The following is a 15,151-nucleotide window of genomic DNA, read 5'->3' as shown; positions in this document are numbered from 1 at the left end:
GCCTCCAAATCTTCAGCGTGGCTACCACCGCAGGAGTCCCCGATTACTTCCCTGGGGCAAATGGCAGCAGCGCTGTTGCCAGCTCCCACAATCCACACCCCTTGCAGGATGTTTCAGAATAATTAAATGACTTCCTTTCTTAAATTTGATTCCTTTCTTAGAGTTACAAATCTAACGCACAGATGGGCAGGACAAGCCCTGATTCTATTCCCTTGCTTGCGCAAAAAAAAATTCAAATTCATGGTGCCCACTAGACTGAAGATGACAAGATCAGGCATTGCACCTGATTTCACGCTTGATCTTAGCCATAAGGCCAAGAAGTGATTTATAATTAAGTGACCATTGCCCTGTCGCCCTTCTTTCATGTCATGCATTTATTTCTGTTAGTGGCCATCAGCTGGCATCCTATCCCAGATACCTTGGTGTCATGTGTCTCAGGGATTTCAGGGACGCATGGGGCTTTGCAACTCAAATTGTCTGCCATATTTATTTAGCATATCAACACCTGTGAGTTCCACATTCAGTTTTGCTGGAGAATACGGGGATAGGGCTGGGGAGCGGGCCAAGGTGGGTGCAGACTCGATGGGCCAAATGGCCTCCTTCAGCACTAACCGGAAGATGCGATGTTGTTCCTCCAGTTTGCATTGAGCTTCACTGGAACATTGCAGCAGGCCAAGAATAGACATGTGGGCATGGGAGCAGAGTCTTTTGTTAAAATGGCAAGCAACGGGGAGGTCAGGGTCCTGAATGCGCAGACCGAAGGTGCTCAGCAAAGTGATCACCCAGTCTGCGTTTGGTCTCTCCGATATAGAGGAGACGACATTGGGAGCAGGTGGGAAATATATGTAAAAAGACTTTAGAATATCGAAGAATTTAGTAAGGCGATATGGGCTGGAGTTCCATTCCCCAGCTTTCAATTAAATGAAGCTTGGGTTTATGAATAGGGTGTGAACCTTTACAACTGAAGGTTGAAGTCTTAGTTCCCACTACTGAAGTTGGAGCATAGAATTGAGGCTGCCACTGGCAGTGAGGGAGTGCTACACTGGAGCTGTCTTTCAAGCAGAGGTCCTGTCAGCTTCTGCAGTTGAATGTAAAAGATGCCATGGCACTAATTGAAGAACAGGCCCATATTTTCTCCTCAATCAACACCACCAAAATAAAGTCACTGGTCATTGATCTGGGGCGAAATTCTCCGCAAACGGCGCGATGTCCGCCGACTGGCGCCCAAAACGGCGCCAATCAGACGGGCATCGCGCCGCCCCAAAGGTGCGGAATGCTCCGCATCTTTGGGGGCCGAGCCCCAACATTGAGGGGCTAGGCCGACGCCGGAGGAATTTCCGCCCCGCCAGCTGGCGGAAATGGCCTTTGTTGCCCCGCCAGCTGGCGCGGAAATTACATCTCCGGGCGGCGCATGCGCGGGAGCGTCAGCGGCCGCCGACAGTTTCCCACGCATGCGCAGTGGAGGGAGTCTCTTCCACCTCCGCCATGGTGGAGACCGTGGCGGAGGCGGAAGGGAAAGAGTGCCCCCACGGCACAGGCTCGCCCGCGGATCGGTGGGCCCCGATCGTGGGCCAGGCCACCGTGGGGGCACCCCCCGGGGTCAGATCGCCCCGCACCCCCCCCAGGACCCTGGAGCCCGCCCACGCCGCCTTGTCCCGCCGGTAAGGTAGGTGATTTAATTTACGCCGGCGGGACAGGCAATTTATCGGCGGGACTTCGGCCCATCCGGGCCGGAGAATCGAGCGGGGGGGGGCCCGCCAACTGGCGCAGCGCGATTCCCGCCCCCGCCGAATATCCGGTGCCGGAGACTTCGGCAACCGGCGGGGGCGGGATTCACGCCAGCCCCCGGCGATTCTCCGACCCGGCGGGGGGTCGGAGAATGTCGCCCCAGATTCCTACCTGTTTTAGCACAAATCGGCAGTTGTGTTTAATAAGCTGCAACAGTAATTCATTGACTGTGAAGTGCTCTGGGATGACATGAGAATGAAGCTATATTAAAGTAATTTCTAAAATTACTTACGAGATTAAGAGTGAATAAGATATTTATTTTAAAACAGGACCAACATTTTTATTTGCATCTTATTTGCATCAAAAGCGGCATAGTGGTACACTGGTTAGCGCTCGCAGCGGCAGGAACCCGTGTTCAATTCCGGCTTCGGGTGACTGCCCGTGTGGAGTTTGCATGTTCTCCCCGTGTCTGTGTGGGTTTCCTCCGAGTGGTCCCGGTTTTCCTCCCACAGTCCTCCCATGGATTGGTCATGCTGAATTGCCCCTTATTGTCCAAAGGTTATGTGGGATTATGGGGGTTAGGGCTGGGGAGCGGGCCTAGGTGGGATGCTCTTTCAGAGGGTCGGTGCAGACTCGATGGGCCAAATGGCCTCCTTCTGCACTGTAGGAATTCTGTGATTCTCCACTGCCTCAATATCCTTCATATAATATGGAGACCAGGACTGTTGACAGTACTGTGAGGTGGTCTAACCAAGAGTTCACATATGTGGACATTAGTGAAGGACAGAAGTCCAAGTAATGGAATATTCTGCTGATGTTCCCTATCTAGGCCCCATCAGTGGAGAATGGCTACTCGGCTCCCTGCATCCTTACTTGCCTAAGTCACTCTCACGCATCACCCTGGTGCTCAGTCTTACATTAGCTCCCGGCTCCCTCAAATTCTCTTCTTGTTTTTAAATCCATTTTTGGGCTTGCTCCATCTTCTCCTCCAACACTACAACTCTCAGAAAAATCTGTCTTCCCCCTATGACACCCTTTGTCCCGTGCTCCAACCCTTTTCCCTCATTACTGGTGGCTATGCCTTCCCCAAATCTAAGACTATGCTAAATAATAAAATTCCTCTTGGACCTGACTTTTAATTCCTCTCCTGATATCTCAGTTAGCACTGTTACATCACAGCTCCAGGGTCCTGGGTTCGATTCCTGGCTTGGGTCACTGTCTGTGCGGAGTCGGCACGTTCTCCCCGTGTCTGCGCGGGTTTCCTCCGGGCGTTCCGGTTTCCTTCCACAGTCCAAAGATGTGCAGTTAGGTGGATTGGCCATGCTAAATTGCCCTTAGTGTCCAAAGAAAAGGTTAGGTGGGGTCACTGGGATATGGTGGAGGAGTGGGCCTAAGTAGGGTGCTCCTTCTGCACTGTAAATTCTATGATCTCCTACTTTGGCCCGGTGTTTATTTATGTCCGCTAACACTTTATGAAGCATCTTGGACAGTTTTCTATGTTAAAGGCACTATATAAATTAAGTTGTTCCAGATGAGCGACTGGGTGTTACTTTCTGAAGATGGGCATAGAAAACTTGAATGGGAAAATATCAAGCCAACTCTCCGTTTTTTAACAGCAGTCTACGTTGTGAAATCCAAGTTGCCCAATTCAATTATTTTTGGTATTATGATTTCACTTTGATGCAACATTTATGTTGGTTTACTGGCTAATACACTATTTTACTGCACAAAAGGGATTTTGAATTTTCAGTAGACTATACACGTTTGATGGAAATATCAACCAAAAAGGAGGGGCTAAAAATGTGACTACCTAAAATTAAGTTTTAATGACCAGTGAGCGAATATTGCAGTTTTAGAAGAAGCTTTAAATGCAGAGTAGGCAGGACTTGCAAATGAAAAATGCATGAGACATTTGGCTTCCTTCGCGAGTGAGAATTCAGTGTATAACACCTAACTTAAATGGAAATTAAACAGCTGCTCAACCAATAGCAGCAATGCTTATTTGAATCTATTTAGTGCAGACACAATTCTGAAAATAATATGAAATGCAGAGGGGAAAATAGGCAGGCAAATGAGATTGAGCAGTTGTTTTTTTACCCTTTAAGGTGCGGTTGCCTTCTTTGTATGGCATCTTGTATGGGCTCTAATACTTTTTAATGGATGATTTTGTGCACCGCTAATTAAGAGTAGCGGCTCCTGGAACAGGGCCAGGACTCCTGCCGGTCCATATGGTTAGCACTGTTGCTTCACAGCGCCAGGGTCCCAGGTTCCCGGCTTGGTTCACTGTCTGTGCGGAGTCTGCACGTTCTCCCCGTGTTTGCGTGGGTTTCCTCCCACAAGTCCTGAAAGACGTGGTTGTTAGGTGAATTGGACAGTCTGAATTCTCCCTCTGTGTACCCGAACAGGCGCCGGGGTGTGGCAACCAGGGGATTTTCACAGTAACTTCATAAGCCTACTTGTGGCAATAAAGATTATTATTGAGGAGATTGCGCTAGGGATACTGCCATGGGGTGAGAAGTTAAAGCAGGACCCTGATTTTTTATTCTCAAGCTTTATGGAAGAAAGAACAAGTTACAGTATGTTCCTAGATGATTGTCAGTGAGGATTACAATAGGGATAAAGACAATAGCATTCAAATTCGGACAAAAACCTCAGCTTGGTATCAACTGACAACTACTCTTATTATTTATCAATCCCCTTTCTCACAATTCACTGTTTGTGTTACTTATTGTGAGGCAAATCAAATCAATGGACGTTATACAGGACATGGTCGAAGTGGGGTGTCACAGCAGCACAGTGGTTAACATACTGCCTCACAGCACCAGGAACCCGGGTTCAAGTCCTACGTCGGGTGACTGCGTGGGTTTCCTCCCACAGTCCAAAGAGTTGCAGGTTGGGTGGATGTTGCACCACGTCACCATGTTCTCTATCTCTCTCCTGTACTCTATTTCATCGTTTTCAAGATCCGTCCCCTACGGTCACGTCATCAGCAAACATGTAGATGGAGTTGGAGCCAAATTGTGCCATAGTCGTGTGTGAATAGGGAGTATAGTACAAAGTCTTGTGGGGCACCAGTATTGAGGACTATTGTGGAGGAGGTGTTATTTGTCCTTACTGATTGTGGTCTATGGGTCAGGAAGTGGAGGATCCAGCTGCAGCGGGAGGAGACAAGCCCTAGGGTTTGGAGTTTTGATATGAGCTTGGCTGGGATTATGGTGTTGAAGGCGGAGCTGTAGTCAATGAATAGGCGTCTGACGTAGGAGTCCTTGTTGTCGAGATGCTCCAGGGATGAGTGTAGGGCTAGAGAGATGACATCTGCTGTGGACCGGTTGTGGCGGTATTCAAATTGCAGTGGATCAAGGCATTCTGGGAGTATGAAGTTGATGTGGCTCATGACCAACCTCTTGAGGCACTTCATAATGACAGATGGCAAGGCCACCGGACATTAGTTGTTGAGGCACAGTGCCTGGATCTTCTTTGGCACCAGTATGACGGTGGAAACGCACGCAGACAAGCCACAGGGAGAATGTGCAAACTCCACACAGAGAGTCACGCATTCAAACCCGATTGCTGGCGCTGTGAGGCAGTAGTGCTGAGCACTGTGCCACCATGACATTTAAATTTATTTAAAATAATGGAAATCATGTTCTCGCTGGCCCAAATTCCGTTATGGCCCTCTTGCGAGATTAGCAGCCTTAACAGGATTTGCGCATGTATCAAACTGGTCTGAATATTTGCGCCCACTGTCTTTGCAATTTGACGTTAAACCGAAATCCTGAGACGCTATTTTGAAGAATAGCTGGGGAGTACCCTGGCTATTAATTTTATCCCTCAATCAACATTGGTTATCTTACTGCTGCTTGTGGGAGCTTGCTGTGCAGAAATTGGTTCCTACATCACAACAGTGACTGTCGAAAATACTTTTTAAAAATAATTTAGAGTACCCAATTAATTTTTTCCAATTAAGGGGCAATTTAGCGTGGCCAATCCACCTAGCCTGCACATCTTTGGGATGTGGGGGCGAAACCCACGCAAACACAGGGAGAATGTGCAAACTCCACATGGACAGTGACCCAGAGCCGGGATCGAACCTGGGACCTCGGTGCCGTGAGGCAGCAGGGCTAACCATTGCGCCACCGTGCTGCCCGAAAGTACTTTATTGGCAGTAAAGAACTTTGGGAGATTATGTTTCAGTTTCTTTGAATATAAACTAAATATTATAATAATCTTTATTATTGTCACAAGTAGGCTTACATTAACACTGCAATGAAGTTACTGTCATGTGAGAGTACCTTTAAGAAATGGATGTTTAAGCAATGTACCTTTAAGGAATGGAGATGATCATATTACAGAAGTGATGTCACAGGAGCTGAGCTCACTTCTGCTTTTGGTTTCAGTTTTGCTGAGAGCAGCTGAAAAGTGCCTGGCTGGTTTCGCTGAGAGCAGTTTAAAAGTGCCTGGCTGTTTTTGCTGTGAGCTGCTTAAAAGGAGAAAGCCAGTTTGAGACAGCAGCTTGAGAAGTTCTGGTTTGCTATGAGCTGCTTGAAGGGAGAAAGCCAGGTTTGAAAAAACAGCTTGGGTGTGTCTGGGTGTTTCCAGAGAGCTGCAGGAAGAAAAACAAGGTGCTGGAGCTGAAGTCAACCAAGCTGATATATCTCTGCCACTTAACAGAAAATATCTATATTCAGTGACCTGGTGTGTTACTGTTTTGAAGATTTGAAGCCTTTTGGATGTTTGAAGGAACATTTTGAGGGATTATTTAGTGTTGTATTATGTTCGGGGTTATCTTTGAAGTAAGGGGTGTTAAGAGATCCAATGTTTATTTAATAGGTTAATTTGAGTTTATGGAATAAACATTGTTTTGTGTTAAAAACCATGTGTCCATAATTGTAATCCCACACCTGGGGAACAAGCTGTGTGCTGGAAAAGCAACAATCCATTAAAGGGAGGTTGGTTGAACTCCATGATACATTTTGGGGTTCTGAAAACACCTCGCCCGTAACATTACTGTGAAAAGCCCCTAGTCTCTGCACTCAGGCGCCTGTTTGGGTACACAGAGGGAGAATTCAGAATATCCAATTCACCTAACAGCATGTCTTTTGGGACTTGTGGGAGGAAACCGGAGCTCCCGGAGGAAACCCACGCAGACGCAGAGAGAGCGTGCAGACTCTGCACAGACAGACTGACCCAAGCCGGGAATTGAACCCGAGTCCCTGGAGCTGTGAAGCAAGTGCTAACCACTGTGCTGCCGTGCCGCCACCTAGGCGTTGCCAGGTTCCATCGTTTAGGTTAAACATGGTACCCTAAAGTCGAATGCCTGTTATGTGGAAGGACTAGATAACCTGGAATATTCTGTTTAGAGCACAGGAGGTCCAGGAGCGATGGAATAGTTGCATTCAAACTTAAGAGCTTTAATCGAGCAAATAAGGCAAACCAGCCTCCTTTGACAGGAGGGTCAAAAGTCAGGATTAAGATAATTAGCAAAGGATCCAGTGTGGGGAAGAGAAGAAATTCGTCATGATCCCCCCCAAAAAATGCACAGCTTGCAAGAATAGTGGATGCTGATTTAGTTGTAACTTTCAAGAGGGAAGTGGATATACTCTTGAACAGGATAAATAAATGCAGGACCAAGGGGAAAGAGCAAGGGTGTGGGACTAAAGTGGATAACTCTTTCAAGGACTCATGGGTAGGATGGTGTTGGATGTAGAATTATTTCAGCTTATCTATAAACTGTGGGGCTAATCCCTTGATATTGCCCTAGTTTCCAAAAGAGAACATGTTTACTGAACCAGACAGAACATGTGGTGGTGGAATAAGCAAATGTTAATCTGGAAATTTTATTTGGTCACATTTCTCTTTCAACACTCTATACAAATGTACATCATTAAAGAGACTCTGAGTCAATCAGGTCCAGCCAAACAATCAATACGAAACAAAAGGAAATGATTTGAATATCAATGAACTGAACATAAACACTCTCGGACTGTGATTGAACAGATAACGTAGTAATCAACCAGTCTGAAGACTCGACAGAGGTAGGGCAATCATTCGGAAACTTGAAATGCATGCCTTAAGTTGCAGTTAGCCAAGTGACTGGCATTACTTTGTACTGCGCTGCCATTGGATGGATATTGATCAATTTGCAACATGCTCATAAATGAAATGAGGTACACTTTGAACCGAAAATCAACTGGAAATATTTTGGGTGCCTGTGAATTCTGCTCCGTATTGGGTTACTCTGATGAAGCGGTTATGAAATATTACAAAGCCTTTGGCCGCTTAACTGCTGGGGGGCAGGTGCTTAAATCTTGGTCCCATCAATCGGGAGGACAGGGATTATCTGGCTGACACTGAGGAATGACAAGACTTGGAAGGGGGGGGGGGGGGGTAAATGGCCAATAAATGCTGGATGTTGGCCTTTCCCGTGACACACGTCACATGAATATTTTTTTTTTTTTAAATCAAAGAAAATGCATGGTTTGTTTATTAAATACATTATTTGGTACTGCTTAGATGCAATATTAAAAACTATTTACGTTTTAAATAATTTCATTACCCTCGTTCTAGAGTATGCAGATGTAATGTTTATCCAACCAATGTTTGACTTTACATTGAGTCTCAGATTCAAGATCAAGGGCAGCATTGCATGATGCTGGGATAGGTGTAGATGTGCGAGTTAGGCAGACTAGGAACCTCGGACACGTGACTGGATTCACTTGTATCTAAGCAGTATCCTAATATATACATTGAATACATGGAGAAACATCAGAACTTTGCCATTCATCTTTCGCCCAAGTGCTATTGGCTGGAGGTTTGTTCTTAGCAGGAGAGATAGTCTTAGCTTCAGCAGAGATTAAAAGCAGCAGCAAAACGGTAGCCCCTAGAGCATTTGCACCATAGTCGACCACTGGCCGGTTTGGTAGATCTTGTGCTAACTCTCACGGAGAAGCTCTTGAGTTTCAACACTAACCTAGCCTTCAACAGAACTCAATGGCTGGAACTGTTAGCTTATTCGGGCTCTTCTGCAACACATTTAATAGTAGGAGGCGGAATCAACACTACAGTAAAGGAACATTAGATTTGGAACCAAGAACATAGAACATACAGTGCAGAAGGAGGCCATTCGACCCATCGAGTCTGCACCGACACACTTAAGTCCTCACCTCCACTCTATCCCCGTAACCCAATAACCCCTCCTCCTAACCTTTTTTGGTCACTAAGGGCAATTTATCATGGCCAATCCACCTAACCTGCACGTCTTTGGACTGTAGGAGAAAAACGGAGCACCCAGAGGAAACCCACGGAGACATGGGGAGAACGTGCAGACTCTGCACAGACAGTGACCCAGCGGGGAATCGAACCTGGGACCCTGGCGCTGTGAAGCCACAGTGCTAATCACTTGTGCTACCGTGCTGCCCATCTAACCACATTCAAGACCGCCTATTGTTGATTAATTAAAGGGCCAACATGAACTGTGGACAACTCCATGGAGAAGCATCCAATTTATTAATGAGATATAGTTCAGTAGAGTGCCTACTAAAGTGCAATTTATTAATGATATAGTTCAGTAAGAGTGCCTACTAGTGTTAAATTGAGTTCAATAATGCTTTTGAACCCTCCCCTCACTCCCCATTTTCTTTCTTCTCCTGCAGGTCGGGACCAGATTGGGGCACGGGTCCATCATCCCTGAATGCTTCGGCACAAATGGACATTCATGTCAGTTTTGGCAGCAGCCAACGAAGGATGCAGAGCACCACAGCTGAGCTGAATCCTGTCCTCCACAGTGTTCACTGCCTGGCAAGCAGGAACCAGATCGCTTCCTTTCCCCAGCCCCAAGTTCTAAGTCCAATTATATTGCTCTGAAATGCTGCCCCGTCTGACTCGGGAGATTGGACCTTCCTGGTCTGTATGACTAAGTACTACTCCTGGCCATTTATCCAAAAAGCAAGTCTCCAAATTGTCCGAAGCAGAGTGAGCACTGTGGTTTGGAGATTCCAACTGGTTTCCAAAAACAAACACTACCGTACAGTTTCCCCCTCTGGCTGGAACAGGCTAAATCAGAAAACCAATTTTGTTTCTTGGACAGCGGGAGTATAATGTCGCTCCTGCACAGATTAGGAGGACAAGGATATTCCCCAACGTGGTGAGTTCTTGCGGTCGACAGCCATGGGGCAGTAAAAAAACAGCAAAATGTTTTCTCACTGGAATGTTTTTTTTTAATTTAGAGTACCCAATTATTTTTTCCAATTACGGGGCAATTTAGCAGGGCCAATCCACCTATCCTGCACATCTTTGGGATTGTGGTGGTGAAACCCATGTCGACACGGGGAGAATGTGCAAACTCCACACGGATAGTGACCCAGGGATGGGATTCGAACCCGGGTCCTCAGCACCGTAGGCAGCAATGCTAACCACTGTGCCACCGTGTTGCCCCTTCTCACTGGAATGTTGAGAGGGGGAAGCAAATCAGAGCCAAGCTCAACTGTCTTCACTGACACACTTTGCACTGGGTGGAGAAAGAGCAACCACTGGGCTCCTGAGTCTCTAGGGTTTCCCAGGTCCCCAATATTGAACAAAATGTCAACAAAGAGAAGCATAACTATCAAAATGGGAGTTTTTAAAGAAAAGCATATTCAGCAGGTTTCATAGCCTTAATATTGGAGGAGAAAGCACTGGAAGCTCTACTGGGTTAAAACAAATAGGGAAATAATTTAACTCCATCCAGGGACAGGGAGAAAAGGCGAACAAAGAATTACAATAGAATCCTCAACCACATTACACAAAGCCAAACCTAGGCAGATCCAATGTGCGAGGTGCATCAAGATTGTGCAGTCATAGTGCAGTCACAATTCCCAAGGGAGAACTGCTCCCAGTGTAATGGAAAGTTTCACATGGGTGTCCATTGCGATCGGTACATTGATGCAATGTGTGCACAGCCCAAGAGCACAGCCTGCCTATGGTGAGAATACAGGTTGCCGCCAGGGATTTATATTTGTTACTTTGCTTCAAGAGGTAAGCAGTGAAAGCAATGCTTCCTAGAGTCTGACCACTTGTGTAACAAACAATTAACAGGTCCACTTTACATAAGGAGGAAAGAAGAAACTTGCCTTCCCATAACGTCTCTCACAACCTCAGGATGCACCGCAACACTTTACAGCCTTTGAAATATTTTCAAAATATAATTTCCACTACAATGTAGGAACCAGGGCAGTTAACTAACGCACATCCGCATCCCATAAATAGCAATGATCAGAAAATCTTTTTTCAAATCATGGAATCTCTACAGCGCAGGATGCCATTCGGCCCATTGAGTCTGCACCAACCCTCTGAATGCTCACCCCCACCTAGGGCCACTCCCCCGCCTCATCCCTGCAACCCCACCTAACCTACACATCTTTGGACATGAACGGCCAACGAACCTAACCTGAAGATCTTTGGACTGTGGGACGAAACTGGAGCACGCGGAGGAAACCTCCGCAGATAGGGGGAGAACATGCAGGCAGTCACCCAAGGTCGGAATCAAACCCGAGTCCCTGGCGCTGTGAGGCAGCAGTGATAACCACTGTACCAACATTCCACCCCTAGTGGTGTTTGCGGGATAAACACTGGCTTGGAGGCAAAGGTTGGCGGTCGGGGTGATGCAAAGATTGGTGTTTGCCTAGATAAGGATGGGTGTGCTGTGAAATGCAAAAGTGTGCATCAATGGAGCAGGGGTTAACGGAAGTGCAAAGAATGTACTTCAATCACAACAGAGAACATCAGCAGCCCTTTACTGCACCAGTCCAGCTTATATCCTACATTCAAACAGTAACCACACTTCAATAATATCTCACATTTCTGTGCAGTGCTTTGGAATGTCCCGGCCACTTGAAACATGCTCGGAAAATGCAGGCACTTTCATTGTCATTTATTTTTAATTTGCTTCCTCCGGTAGCTGAGCTGTGACGTTTAGCGCTATGGAAGAAAAACTGTTAACAGCAGGATTGCAACTGCCCCAAACTCACTTCACATAGGAGAACCTCATCTCATCTTCTTGGGCTGCCTTCAGGAACGTGAGCCCAACTTTGAAGGTTTGATTACAAAAATCTAACACACCAAACCTACCACATTGAGAGAGGTGCTGACTTTCAAATGTGATGTTGATTCAGGGCCCTATCTCACAGGTGGATAGAAAAGGTGCAACGGCCCTACATTGAAGACGGATGGGGGAGCAATCCCTGGTGTGCTGGTAAATACTCATCCCTTAATCAACATGACCACAAACAGATTATCTGGTCGGGATCACATTGCTGTTTGTTGGACCATGCTGGGCGGCATGGTAGCACGGTGGTTAGCACTGTTGCTTCACAGCTCCAGGGTCCCAGATTCGATTCCTGGCTTAGGTCACTGTCTGTGCGGAGTCTGCACGTTCTCCCCGTATCTGCGTGGGTTTCCTCCGGGTGCTCCGGTTTCCTCCCACAGTCCAAAGATGTGCAGGCCATGCTAAATTGCCCTTAGTGTCCAAAAAGGTTAGGTGGGGTTACTGGGTTATGGGGATAGGGTGGAGGTGTGCTCTTTCCAGGGGCCGGTGCAGACTCGATGGGCCTCCTTCCGCACTGTAAATTCTATGATTCTATGAACACAAATTGACAACTGTGTTACCTAGCTTGCAGAATTTTCGAAGATGTTGCAATGGTTGGAAAGCACATTAGGATGGCCCAAAGGCACAAAAGTTGTTTTGTGAATACAAGTCCCTTTCCTTCATTCAGATTCAGAAAACCATGAACATCACAACTTTTTTAAAGAGACAAACTTGCATTCGTCATTCGGTTAGGAGTAACTTTTCTTAAAGAAACGTCCAATTCCTGCAAGTAAAATGACTCACAATTCGGTGGCAACAGCAACTTGCAATGTGCAGTGTTATCTCGGATCACACACGCAGCAGGGGTCAAATCAAAACAATGGAGTACGAGATCTGCAAACCTCTTGCCATTCCATCACAGGAAGTCTCTGAGTAGTAAGAGCTTCAGTGATGTGACATCTTAAGCCTGAAGCAGGGATATCATTGAATGAAAAACAATGCAGAACCCTTCTGTCAGGCTGTGATAACCTCTCTGCAAGACTGGTGCTTATGTGTGCCAGAATGATTTCCAAGAATGATATGGCAACAGTTTAAAGGAATGCACGGCGCTAGAACTTTTTCAAATTTTGAACAGCTGGCAAAAATTCAAGCTGCAAAGGTTTGTGATACTTGGAATTGTACCAGGGCAGTGAGGTTGCAAGTCCAAGTTCCTCCCCCCATCTTCTGCCGCCTCCTCCCCAACAGGAGTTGCTCAGCGTCTCTCTTGTCCGGTGGCAGCGACGGGAGCTGACAGCTGAAGGCAGGGCCTTTGATTTGCGTTCCGCTCCCAATCCCAGGGTCCTCAGAAACGGAGCCTGGGTCAACAGCAAGTGTAAATGCTCTTAGACGAGAGCACGTTACCACAATCCTAGCTCTGCATTATGCTGCAACTCAAGGCACTGTTTCAGCATTAATAATTGTCCCTGCCTTCTGAAGTTCCAGATTTCAATGTGAGGCCATTTCTTAAACAAAAATCTATCATGGTCAATAACAGCATTGTACTGAGCGATCGAATAGGCCAGATTCTAATTGATTCAGGGGTTTCCACTGGTCATTTGGGGACCATCTTCCACAATTCTGAATTTTAGTCCCGTTCGTGAAAATTACAAATCGATGGCTTTATTTCTTACAGACGATGGAAAATCTCAGCCCGTTTCCCCTCTTGTATCCATGTTAAATGGCTTGCTCATTACCTCTTAGAAATGAGAACTCTGGCAGTGTGACCTTGGCTCAGTCGGAAGCACCAATTACTGAGTCAGAAGGTTGTGGGTTCAAGCCCCACCCCAGGTCTTTGGCTTACAGTGGAAGGGAATCCTAAAGGATCGGTATTGTCCTAAAGCAGGCCTGCCATCTCCACCTGGCATTGCTGGAGGATAGTGCAGGCAAGACCAGGAATAAAGCCGCATTGATTCATACAAATCATCAGAACCGCAAATGTACAACTTAACACCCCAAAATCATAGGCGTTCATGACAATAAATAGATATTATTGCATTTGCTACTAGCTCGGACTTCAGAAAGGGAGAAGGAGGGTTACAACTGGACCAAAAACATCAAGTTACGCAATGGGAGGAGTAGACTCCAGATGAAATATAAATAACAGGTATCCCCCCCAAAAAAACTGTGGTCCGCATGGGATTTTATCCTGCAAAATGAAGAGTTTGGCAGATTTTTTCCCCAGTGAGAATCCGAGCACCGTCTCCCCCACCTCTCACTGTGTTGCAAGTCAAGGTCCCTCAATTGTCAATTCGCCCTCCTCCAACCACAGCAGCTCCTGCTGCGCCCTCCTGTGAATCCGGCGGAGCCGCAGGATGTACAAGACGATGGCCAACAGGACCACAAAGAAACAGGCAAAGAACAGGTAGTGGTTGTAGACGAAGGAGACCCGCAGCCAGCTGGAATGATTTGCTTTGCCGGATTCCCGCTGGAGATCCCTGTCATTGGGGAACGGTCGGGTGGGAGGGGAAGAAAAAAACAGAATTATTTTCTTTTCCCCCGACAGAATCTTGTACGTTTATCCTTTGCCCAGCAACATTCAGCACAACAAGAGACAGAGAGAAGGGAAGACAAGCAAAGAGAATGAGCAGGAAGAGGGGGAGCGGCAGAGAAGAGGAGCTGGAAAAGAGGGCAACAGGGGATGGGTGAGGAAAAGAGAACAAGAGAAGGGACATGCAAGGTTACAGATTAAAAGTGAGTAGGTTTTTTATGCGGCAGGAAATTTGCTTCGTCAGTTTGCTAATCAAAATTATTATCCCAAGGATACAGTGATGCATAATGGGCCAGATGTTGCCAGCAGCCATTCCTTACACACTTACAATTGCCCACAGACCTTTCAATAGGCTCTGGCATTGTAGGTTTCTATCTGACAACTGCCCATACAGCACAGTGGCCTCTTAACCACAGCATTTCATTGGACATCTGGGACCTCAGCCAACAAGGCAAGCAATTGTAACGCCTTAATGAATCAGACTGAAGAATCATTAATGAGCAGAATCTGAACCAGTGAATGTCTGCTGGACTAGTGAATTCAATGTCAAATTAGGGTCAGAAAACAAAATAAAGAGAGGGAAAGAAAAATTGCATTAGAAAGCGATATATATATATATATATATATATATATAAATGAAACAAAAAGGCTCTTCAAAATCTCCAACAATTATTAAAATTTAAGGGATTGAGACTCCATGCTTGCAAAATTTAACCTTCAGTGCCAGAGGTTGCTTTGCATTAAAAGGGAACTTCCACTGAATGGACAAGTCCAACATTTGCTGGCGAGTTTAGTCTGCATCTAAGAGATTAAGTGCAGCAACTTGACTGTAGTTC

The 15,151-nt window shown here is 46.4% G+C and overlaps 1 protein-coding gene across 1 annotated transcript in view; it reads right to left on the bottom strand.

Annotated features, from left to right (window-relative positions):
• Positions 1-7,533: 7,533 nt before the first annotated feature.
• LOC140393303 (ectonucleoside triphosphate diphosphohydrolase 4-like) overlaps positions 7,534-15,151 on the bottom strand; it is an 88,001-nt gene continuing 80,383 nt past the window's right edge. The window contains exon 13 of the mRNA XM_072479610.1: positions 7,534-14,262. Within this exon, the coding sequence (XP_072335711.1) occupies positions 14,055-14,262 (208 nt within the window). The 3' untranslated portion in view covers positions 7,534-14,054. The remainder of the gene's footprint in view (positions 14,263-15,151) is intronic.

The sequence above is a fragment of the Scyliorhinus torazame genome, chromosome 16 (assembly GCF_047496885.1).
Source record: "Scyliorhinus torazame isolate Kashiwa2021f chromosome 16, sScyTor2.1, whole genome shotgun sequence".
Lineage (NCBI taxonomy): Eukaryota > Metazoa > Chordata > Chondrichthyes > Carcharhiniformes > Scyliorhinidae > Scyliorhinus > Scyliorhinus torazame.
Note: the sequence above shows the minus strand (reverse complement) of the source record. Positions and strands in the feature narration are given on the sequence as shown.